This window comes from Nerophis lumbriciformis, linkage group LG15 (genome assembly GCF_033978685.3).
Source record: "Nerophis lumbriciformis linkage group LG15, RoL_Nlum_v2.1, whole genome shotgun sequence".
NCBI classification, from domain to species: domain Eukaryota; kingdom Metazoa; phylum Chordata; class Actinopteri; order Syngnathiformes; family Syngnathidae; genus Nerophis; species Nerophis lumbriciformis.
In genome coordinates, this window is record NC_084562.2 from 41365033 (window position 1) to 41377170 (window position 12138).

The following is a 12138-nucleotide window of genomic DNA, read 5'->3' on the forward strand; positions in this document are numbered from 1 at the left end:
GTAAGTCAACTTTTTCCGTAACATGACTTTATCTCTGCTAGAATTCTGAATTTAGCGACTTATTTTGTCCTCATTTCTTTCCTCTTATTTCACCACAAAAAGGTGGTGTTCCACCAGAGGCAGATAAGCATGTTCTCCTACGGGCAGGCGGCTGCCGTAACAGACGAGCAGCTCTCAGCTCTATCAGATGTTCAGAGGACAGCGCTCGCTATGGTGCTGATGCCCTGGGAAGACCGACATGTGGACTTTAGAGGTGAACACACACACTCACGGTTCACAATTAGGTTCCTTTTCAGATGCATAAAAAATGTGTATCTCTGAACACGATTCATTCAATCATTTCTAGTTTGTAAAAGCTATAAATAGAACAGTGGTTCTCTGAAAACACTCAGAAAACACTTAGGTCTCCAAGTACCACCATAATGACCAACATTAGAATACAGTTGCGTAGAAGGCCTAAGCCGGGGGTCGGCAACCCAAAACGTTGAAAGAGCAATATTGGACCAACAATACAAAAAACAAATCTGCTTACAATACAATGAAGGCAACACATGACGTAAGTATCTATATTAGCTATAATAGCCTACTATCAAAATGACTATGTGTCGCAGGCTGACGCAAATCTTCGTTGACAGAAATGTTGAAATGTAATATTTATTCTACACATTTTTCTAACATTAGTAACCATTAGTAAATCAGAGGGTACTCAGAAGGTGAGAAAACCCCTGGAAATTACTGGCCAAAGGTGTAGATGTCTGTGTCCGACAGTGTTGGGACTAACGCGTTACAAAGTAACGCGTTACTGTAACGCCGTTAGTTTCGGCGGTAACTAGTAATCTAACGCGTTATTTTTTTTTATTCAGTAATTTAGTTACCGTTACTACATGATGCGTTACTGCGTTATTTTACGTTACTTTTGATGTAGTATCGGCTAGAAACAGAAGCGCTACGGTGTCGTTTTTCTGAATCTTCCTCTGTCACAAGCCGGAGAGAAGAAAAGAGGCGCGGTCTATGTGTGTGTGGGTGTGGGTGTGGGGAAAAAAAGTTGTTGTCACGTTCAGTCCACACACAGCGTGGTCATGGCGAGCGCAGTAACGGAGGAGCTTGAACGCCCCCGCCATTGAATCGGTGTGTTTATAAGTGCAGACTCAGTTGTGCAAAACGAGGATTTTAAACACATGCTGAACGTGCTTGAACCACGTTACGACATCCCGTCGCGCACCCACTTCATCGATAAGATTGTGCCAGATCTTTATGAGCAGGAGAAGAAAAAAGTTGTGGATGAACTATCCCGAGCATCATCTGTTGCGCTCATGACAGACGGGTGGACGTCCAGCGGAACTATAAGCGCTCACTTCATCACAGCAGACTGGGAGATGAGAAGACACGCCCCCTCTACGAGAGTCACCTTGCTCAGGTACTGACACAAGCAGTGGAGGACTGGAAGATAAAGATATCCCAGTCACACGTGATAATGCCAAAAAATCAAATAATTACAGAGAATGAGGCAGGACTGGGACCACAGATAGGTGGCTTTGCACATGTAGTGAATTTGGCATCACAGAAGGGAATCTCAGTCAATAGGATGGAGCGCCTCTTTGGGAGGATCAGGAAGGTTTCTTACTTCCACCCAAGCACAACAGCTGCTCATGTGCTTAAGACAAAGCAAGAAATGCTAAAGCTGCCTGCTCATACATGATGTCCCAACGAGGTGGAACTCCACTTATGATATGTTGGAGCAGCAGGCAGCTATATACTCTGCATTGACCCACAACACCCTGAAGACAAATGTCACCCTGTCTGATGATGATGTGAGAGTGGCAGATGAGGTCCTCCAGGTGCTTAAAAGTGTTCCATCTCTACTGAGCACTGAAACTTCACCATCTGTGTCAATGATCCTGCCACTGAAAACAAGGATTCTACAATCCATGGCTCCAAGTGTGGAAGACAGCAGCATCACTCCAGATGTCAGGCTTTATGTTTCAAGGAAGATGATGTGCCTTCTTATGTTGCACTTTAACTTGTTTTTTATTCATGGTCATTGGTCCAAGTTTAAAGAAAGGAGGAATGCCTTTTTATGTTGCACTGTTTTTCATTAATTATGTTAAAAGGAAAATAAAAATGTATGTCAAGTTGATCAACAGATTGTATTATTCTCCGGTGCAATAACAGTACTGAAATGAAGGCAAAAAGGGCATTAATGGGAGCTTTAAAAAAAAAAGAAGAAAAAAAGAAGTAACTAAATAGTTACTTTTCACAGTAACGCATTACTTTTTGGTGTAAGTAACTGAGTTAGTAACTGAGTTACTTTTGAAATAAAGTAACTAGTAACTGTAACTAGTTACTGGTTTTCAGTAACTAACCCAACACTGGTGTCCGAGTTAAAGGAAAAATGTCAGGCTGTCTTCTTTTAATAGATTTATTACAATCTTTGGCAAGCATGTTTGTAATGTTTGCTGTGATCTGGAACAACATGACACATAAACAACTATCTGAAAAGGGTCATAAGACATGCAAAACTAAATTATATACAAAAAGGATACAAGTAAAGGATATTAAATGAGCTCAAATATACCTACAAATGAGGCATAATGATGCAATATGTACATACAGCTAGCCTAAATAGCATGTTAGCATTGATTAGCTTGCAGTCATGCAGTGACCAAACATGCCTGATTAGCACTCCAACAAGTCAATAACATCAACAAAGCGCACCTTTGTGCATTCGCGCACAGTATACAATGTTTGGTGGACAAAATGAGACAAAAAAGGACTGGAAGATTTTACATGTAAACAAACTGTTGCGTCACAGTCCACACTATGGTGAGTTTAAGAACCGCCGAAATTAGTAGGACAAAACGATGTTCACCAAATACTCTCAGTGGGCTTTCTAACAACTGGTAAGGTTTGTGTCATGTTTGTCCTCAAACAAAAAACATACTAAAACAAAAAAATTATTCCCCCCCCACCATATTTTTCCATTTTCAATCCTTTTTTAAAAATGCTCCAGGGAGCCACTAGGGCGGCGCTAAAGAACCGTGGGTTGCTGACCCCCGGCCTAAGCATCCATTAAAAACAAGGCAGAGGATTTATTTAATGTGTATAATTAATATTTTTGGCTACTGTAACATTACACACAGTTTGAACAGTAACACTGTTGGAATATTTAATTAAGTGATTCGTTGGCGTACCACTAGATGGAGCCCCCAGTTTGGTATATAATAATAATAATAATATGCTCCAATGCATGGGTTTCACAAGTGTACATAGTCATGTTAAATGGGGCTGCCCCGACCTAAACGCAGAACACACCCCGTTTGGTGGGAAGAAGCACATGGAAAATGTCGATGAATGAATGACAGGAAACTTCAAATTGAATTTTTACCACAAACGTATTTCCAGCCGATTCATGCGTACTTATAGAGATGATAGAAAATCTCTGTGGCTCTCGTGGCGCAGAGCATTAATGCTTACCTTTATAAGGCAGATGATAGTGATACATTGTTGAGGTGTTTAAAAATTGTTCATTGTATACATTGTAAATGGTGTCGATATACAGTATCCCAATGCTTTGACAATCTATTTGGCAAAATCATCATTTGTAGCACAATAAAATCCATGCAAATAAAACATTTTAACATTACAGAAAAAACATAAACAAATCAGAAATAAATGTGTATATGTTTATAATACATATGTACAATAAAAAGAAATAGGGATTCATTAAAATGTAAATGTAAAACTGTACTACTCGACCTGCTGAACAACATTTTTTCAGGCACTAGAAAATAGACGGATGGATGGATATATTTTACTTCGTAGTACTGGAGAGCAGTCATTTTAATATAAAAAAGTTGTGCAAACAAACGACTCCCAACTAAGAATCGTCTCTTATCGTTAACTTAAAAGAGACGTTCAAACGTCACATCTCTAATACGTACAGTATCACCGCTGAACTATACCATGAAATCCAAAGGGCTCAAATGAAGATCAAATGTTCATGTTTTCAATCATCAGACAATGGTAAATATTTCAGTGGGTTGATAGATTATTTTCAGATTTTTGTTCCCTTTTATTACAAATACACAACACACAAACTTCTACACATTGCACTGCCAAGAGGAGTAATACATCAGTCATCACTTAAGAATATAAACATTTTATAATGATCATAATTAAGCATGTTACCCCTGAAAAAGTATTTATCTGACGGATTGAACAGTTTTACAAAAGGTTACATGTAAATGTCCAGATATATTTTGGGTATATTCTGGTAAACCCAAAACACCCTCAAAAGATAATGTTCCAAACATACTAGAATTTTACTTCCATAGGAATTAAACAAAGCCAGAAAATGTACTTGTATAAACTATTCAAGTACAAACACAGTTTCCATATGATTTGGGAAATTGTGTTAGATGAAAATATAAACGGAATACAATGATTTGCAAGTCATTTTCAACCCATATTCAGTTGAATATCCTACAAAGACAACATATTTGATGTTCAAACTGATAAACATTTTTTTTTTTGCAAATAATCATTAACTTTAGAATTTGATGCCAGCAACATGTGACAAAGAAGTTGGGAATGGTGGCAATAAATACTGATAAAGTTGAGGAATGCTCATCAAACACTTATTTGGAACATCCCACAAGTGAACAGGCAAATTGGGAACATGTGGGTGCCATGATTGGGTATAAAAGTAGATTCCATGAAATGCTCAGTCATTCACAAACAAGGATGGGGCGAGGGTCATCACTTTGTCCACAAATGCGTGAGTAAATTGTTGAACAGTTTAAGAAAAACCTTTCTCAACCAGCTATTGCAAGGAATTTAGGGATTTCACCATCTACGGTCCGTAATATCATCAAAGGGTTCAGAGAATCTGGAGAAATCACTGCACGTAAGCAGCTAAGCCTGCGATCTTGAGATCCCTCAGGCTGTACTGCATCAACAAGCGACATCAGTGTGTAAAGGATATCACCACATGTGCTCAGGAACACTTCAGAAACCCACTGTCAGTAACTACAGTTGGTCGCTACATCTGTAAGTGCAAGTTAAAACTCTCCTATGCAAGGCGAAAACCGTTTATCAACAACACCCAGAAACGCCGTCGGCTTCGCTGGGCCTGAGCTCATCTAAGATGGACTGATACAAAGTGGAAAAGTGTTCTGTGGTCTGACGAGTCCACATTTCAAATTGTTTTTGGAAACTGTGGACGTTGTGTCCTCCGGACCAAAGAGGAAAAGAACCATCCGGATTGTTATAGGCGCAAAGTTGAAAAGCCAGCATCTGTGATGGTATGGGGGTGTATTAGTGCCCAATACATGGGTAACTTACACATCCGTGAAGGCGCCATTAATGCCGAAAGGTACATACATACATACAGGTTTGAGATCCAAGCAACGTTACCATGGACGCCCCTGCTTATTTCAGCAAGACAATGCCAAGCCACGTGTTACATCAACGTGGCTTCATAGTAAAAGAGTGCGGGTACTAGACTGGCCTGCCTGTAGTCCAGACCTGTCTCCCATTGAAAATGTGTGGCGCATTATGAAGCCTAAAATACCACAACGGAGACCCCCGGACAGTTGAACAACTTAAGCTGTACATCAAGCAAGAATGGGAAAGAATTCCACCTGAGAAGCTTAAAAAATGTATCTCCTCAGTTCCCAAACGTTTACTGAGTGTTGTTAAAAGGAAAGGCCATGTAACACAGTGGTGAACATGCCCTTTCCCAACTACCTTGGCACGTGTTGCAGCCATGAAATTCTAAGTTAATTATTATTTAAAAAAAAAAAAAAAAAGTTTATGAGTTTGAACATCAAATATCTTGTCTTAGTGCATTCATATGGGTTGAAAAGGATTTGCAAATCATTGTATTCCGTTTATATTTACATCTAACACAATTTCCCAACTCATATGGAAACAGGGTTTGTAGTTGTACAGTGTTTTTGCAATGGCATGCAAACTCATTTGTTAGCTATTTGTCAAAAGTTTGCAATGATTTGCCCTAATCCTTTAGGGAGGTCACATGCGGGGAAGGTGCTGGGCTCCAGTTTTCTGTGCCTAATCCAGGCCCTGCTGATGGTGCTGATGGTCCAGGCCCGACACTGACATTTTTTTTTTCAACACCCGACTAACCCCTGCTGGATCAGGATGGGCCTTCTCACCCTCATGACCAAGAGTATTTTATTTGTCTGTGCACTTTCATACCTACTTTAAACATATTTAATAAATATATATATATATATATATATACATAAATAGGTGTATATATATAGGTGTATATATATATATACACATACAGTATATATGTATGTATATGTATGTATATATACTGTATGTGTGTGTATATATATATATATATATATGTGTGTATATATTTGTATTTATATGTATATGTATGTATGTATATCCAGTAGAAAAGAGATTCATATGGCCCCATTTGTCACAGTTTACCTGACACATGAAATGTGACGGATTTGGGGTGCAGCCGCCAGATGGCAGTAGAGTGTCGCATATCTTAAAATGTGTTTTGTGGCAATTCGAACTTCAACCACAGCCTCAGTTGTTATGTAGAGTGGCGCAGCAGACTGCATTGCAAAATAATTAACCTCGCCTCTACTTCTTGCGCGAGTTTCACTCAAGAATCTGGTCATATGAATCCCTTCCCTACTGTGTGCATATATATATTAAGGGCTACAAAAACTTTCAAAATATTTTAAGTTTGCATTGAGTTTTCACGATCATCCACTTGTTTTGAATGGCATGTGTGCCGGGGCCGGCTCCAGGCTTTTTGTGGCCCCATTTTGGTCTTTCCTATTACTTGGGTTTGATTGTGTAAGTTGCTAATCAAATTAAAACCATTCGAGGCTGCAAATGTATAATTATTGAAAATATGAATATCTAACTTGACTTGAAAATGGCCAGAGCCTTTTTGATCATGTGTTGTTGCGACCAAGCGTGACCAACTATTACATGACTTCTTGCAGATGTATTAATGAATAAATGTTTGTAACCAGTAATACGAAATGGTCTTGTACTGTTTGTCTCATGCATGTTACACCATAAAACTATCAGAGGTGTCCAAACTGTTTTTGCTGCGGGCTAAACATTGAAAAACAGAAGGATGAGGGAGCGCCACTTAGACACATTTTGTGCATTAACAATACTAATCCAATATTCTAAATCAATATATGCTAAGATAACTGAACACAGCATCCAGATATTAGCTTTTTATAATATAGTTTATAAATAACGAATTATACAACACAAAATGAGCTGCGGTCCGAAAAGTAGTGATGGGATTAATACTGAAATATTGATACCGCTGATACCAGATCTCTATGCTCTGATATTGATGTTAAAATCAAAATATCGATACTTTTGATAATATAGTTATTTGAGATAATGTATATCATTAACAGGAAGACAGTGTAAAGTAACTAAATCATTGAGATTGTGTATAAATGAAACACATTTAGTGGGAACTACTTTTTCTTCCGCCTAGATAAGTAGTCATTCAGTCTGTCATTTGTTAATTTTAGAAAATGGCTGACAATTAAACTAAGTCACTCGCGATTACAAAACAGCAAGCGTATGTCTTGCTTTGCTGTAGGTTATTTGGAGACACCACATACAGAGTTGAATATAAATAAGATAATTCATTCAGTGCAGAATAACGCCATCATTTGTTTTGCCCTGGGATTTTATGTCGTTTGAAGATGATTGCCTTGAACACTTGAATTACACTACTTTTTAAATTTGACCATACACCTTCAGTATAACTGCACAAAGTATCGGTATCCTCGCGTCACGTAGTTTTTGAAATATCACAATCATGTCAGTCTTTCCAAAAATCCTCACACATTTCAGTTTTATTTGTGGTGGCCTGCCACAAATAGATTTGGCACATCTATTCGCCTTTGCTTCAAAAAGAGACCATTGAAGACTACTGGAAGCAAACACCTCAATTTACGAACCTCTCTATTTGCAAACTTTTTAATTTACAAACTTTTAAATTGCGCCGAATATGCATCCTCCGTTTGCAAACCATGTCTCTATGTATAAACACTTCATTCATTCATTCATTCATTCATTCCTTGTCCCACCTATATGGAAGAATTGACAATAAATGCTTTGTACCATAGCAAGTTATAATTGTGATCAGATCGTACTTTTACGGAAAAATATGCCAAAGCAGACTTAAAGAAGTTTAGCGGAGCCTATTCCAAGGCACACACACACACGGCCCCTTCCCCCGATCCCTCACTTCTCCCCCTGTGTTCGTCTGCTCCATTCTCTTTGCCGATGTTAATGTACCGGTAAGTGGATTTCAGTTTTTTAAATGGTTATTATTGAAGCAATGTGCTTGTTTAAGTTAATGATTTTTGTTATTTCTGATTGTTTCTTTCTTTCTTTCTTTAGTTTATTTGGAACATGAACACACTTACATCATAATACATCACACAATTTCATATCATTTCATTTTACATCATGCCCGAAAAGGAGTAGGAAGAAGCAAAGCTTATTTAATCCTACCCCTTTCCCACTTCAAAGCGTTTACAAATATATAGAATCATTTACTGACCTTTTTATATAATAAAACAACATCTATGAATTAGTATACAACAGTTTTGTAATATGTAATTAATGAATTGATTCAGTCATTATTAACATACTGAGATGAAGAATATCTTATTTTCAATAAGGTTGGAAGTATTTCTCGTAATTCTTCTTCTTTGTACTCTGTAAGCACTATTATTTTGAACAACCTTTTGTTTGTGAGGGCACCAAAGGGACTTCTGTGTGTGTGGGTATGTTGGTAGAGGAGCGCATACAGAGAGCGGAAGCTTGTTGTTGTTTTGGCTTCTTAATAAAGAGCCAGTTGATCCATGACCCTCTTGTTATGTTTTTTTGCACTTTATATTGTGTTCAAAGTGACCACAGAACGTTCCTCCAGAAAGTCTCATCTTTGTCCATGTGATGTCAGATGAAACAAAAATTGAGCTGTTTGGCCACAATACCCAGCAATATGTTTGGAGGAGAAAAGGTGAGGCCTTTAATCCCAGGAACACCATTCCTACTGTCAAGCATGGTGGTGGTAGTATTATGCTCTGGGCCTGTTTTGCTGCCAATGGAACTGGTGCTTTACAGAAAGTAAATGGGACAATAAAAACGGAAGAATACCTCCAAATTCTTCAGGACAACCTAAAATCATCAGCCCGGAGGTTGGGTCTTGGGCGCAGTTGGGTGTTCCAACAGGACAATCATCCCAAACACACGTCAAAAGTGGTAAAGGAATGGCTACATCAGGCTAGAATTAAGGTTTTAGAATGGCCTTCCCAAAGTCCTGACTTAAACGTGTGGACAATGCTGAAGAAACAAGTCCATGTCAGAAAACCAACAAATTTAGCTAAACTGCACCAATTTTGTCAAGAGGATTGGTCAAAAATTCAACCAGAAGCTTGCCAGAAGCTTGTGGATGGCTACCAAAAGCGCCTTATTGCAGTGAAACTTGCCAAGGGACATGTAACCAAATATCATCATAGCTGTACGTATACTTTTGACCCAGCAGATTTGGTCACATTTTCAGTAGACCCATAACAAATTCATAAAAGAACCAAACTTCATGAATGTTTTTTGTGACCAACAAGCATGTGTTTCAATCACTCTATCACAAAAAAATAAGAGTTGTAGAAATTATTGGAAACTCAAGACAGCCATGACATTATGTTCTTTACAAGTGTATGTAAACTTTTGACCACGACTGTATATATATATATATATATATATATATATATATATACACACACAAATAGATAGCCCGGCCCCCGGCCAAGTTCTTTTAATCCAATGTGGCCCCCGGGTCAAAATGTTTGGGGGCCCCTAGATTGAATCATTCTTGCACCAACGCCACAGCTAGATTGCAGTCCTATGGGAAATACTGTATTATTGAAAAAAGTCTATATGATACAAATGTAAAAATGCACATAAAATTTTAATCTCAATACTTGAGAACATTTTTAGTTTTTCCCAGTTAAGGGTGAGTTAAAATTGTAAAAACAAACAAAACAATCCTTTTGGAGATACTCAATAAACATGGAGTAAATAATAAGTTCTTTGGATGAGTGTTTGACTTTTTTTTAACCAAAAGTGCTGAGGCCCATTGTTGGGTTGCGAGCGCTCCTCGAGAGCCACAAAAAATATATGTTTCTCAGCAGAGGTCCGTATGAATTGTAGTTCACTTTTACACCACTTGTGGCAGTAACGACAATATCAAACAAACAGAGGAAGTCTGGAGCTAAAGTCATCGAGAAGTTTATTAAGCGCAACAAGTATGACTAAAGTGGTGAAGTTGTATTATCATTTGCACTTTAATTTTATTGACAATATATTTGAGAAACCTATTTGCAGCTGAGATAGGCTCCAGCGACCCCCTACGACCCCGAGAGGGACAAGCGGTAGAAAATGGATGGATGGATATATTATCATTATATATTATTAATTTAGTTAGAAAGTATTTATTTTAGCCTTGTATAATTGTATGTAATTTTTTTCATCAGTTTTTATGAGTCACTTCCTTTGTAGTATATTTGATTAGTATTTATTTTTGTTATTAGCATGACCTGAGCTTTGCGCCAGTGTGGTTATGTGCGTGGGCAAGGCCAGCGGATGTGGGTATGAGTTACCCTGATAGTTGTTGGGTGCGGTCGTGTTTTCCTCTTACTGTTATTGTGCTGCACGTTCATGATTAAACGTCATTCACATATCACCGTTTGTGCTTGCAGTTATTATCTACCAATATAGTCCTGCCTTATTAATGGTGTGGTAGCAGCGTGCATCGTACCCACATCTACACCTGGAGCTATTTTTAGATTGGCCGGCACATTTTTTTTCATCCCTTTTTCCCTCGACGTAGCTGCATCGTTGTCTATATTTTAACTGTGGTGCGCAGACGGTTGCTCGGACAGGGTGGCTCGCTCACACAGGGCACCAAAACAGTGGTACCTTTCCAAAGTTGAGATTGTTATTTCATTTGAGAATTTGCGCCAGAACATCACATAAACACTTTCTCTCAACCATGAATTTGCCCCATTCTTAGATGATGGAGTGACATGGGAAAATAAGACACAGGCCGCGCAATGCCGAGGCTTTGTGACATGCCTCCCGGACTACGGCGCTCCAAAGAGCAGGTTAGCATGCTTGAGCTGATGCCGGGTCAAATCGCCAATTACTGCCTGGTGATCTCACGCCACGACTATGTCAAAAACTCCACAACTATGGACATGATATGGCATTCAATTCGGCTCCGTTTTGGCTTCCAGTGCACCGGCGCACATTTAATTGATTTAATTGAGAGACCTAAGGACATGTATCAGCGATTAATGGCGTTTTTGGATGACAACCTGCTGACCAGAGACTCTAGGGACTCTGTCATAACGGCGCCAGAGTGGAGGAGGACTTTATTGTGCTCTCATGACTCCGACTCATCCATGCCGATCTACCCAAACTACCGAAACAGCGCTATGGCACGCTGGCATCCATTAAGCCCGAAATTTCACAGGCACTTAGGTCCCTCCTCAACGAGTTGCAGGCAAAGGAGGACGTCAGGGCCATGCGCACAGCGGTTTCGTGGCGCTCTAAACCTGCTCCCCCAAGGCGTGCTACCCCCCACGTACAAAGAGGAGCTGTCCCCTATGCAAGGCCCTTGGAAAGCCTGACAACCACTTCCTAAGCAAATGCTCATCCCTGCCCCCCCGGGGACAGAACCTATATGGCGAGGGCGCGCCACGTTGCTGGCGAGCAGGGCAGCTAAGAGGAGGATGTCAGTGACAATGACGACAACGCCCCCAGTTCACAACATCCTTCTGAGCTTGTGCAGCTTGTGCTTATCAAACAGTCCCCGTATGTTGATACGTTCCACGCACATCACCCTGTGCGTCTTACCATAGACAGCGGCGCTACGGGGAACATGATGCCCTCTGAGCCTGAATTTCACAAGCAGCACACAGTCAGCCCGCCAGGCGGACAGGTCGTGCACACTGAAAGTCATGTTTGAAGTCAGAATGGAGAGTCCCGCCACCCGGCGGAGGAAAACTCATTTTGGCCGCTTCTACCCATGATCTTGTC

General features: G+C 39.6%; 1 protein-coding gene across 1 annotated transcript in view; it reads left to right on the plus strand.

Annotated features, from left to right (window-relative positions):
• LOC133616257 (uncharacterized) overlaps nucleotides 1–6129 on the plus strand; it is a 67685-nt gene extending 61556 nt beyond the window's left edge. The window contains exons 28-29 of the mRNA XM_061975443.2: nucleotides 103–253; nucleotides 6029–6129. Coding sequence (XP_061831427.1) covers nucleotides 103–253; nucleotides 6029–6120 — 243 coding nt within the window. The 3' untranslated portion in view covers nucleotides 6121–6129. The remainder of the gene's footprint in view (nucleotides 1–102; nucleotides 254–6028) is intronic.
• The last annotated feature ends 6009 nt before the right edge of the window (nucleotides 6130–12138 follow it).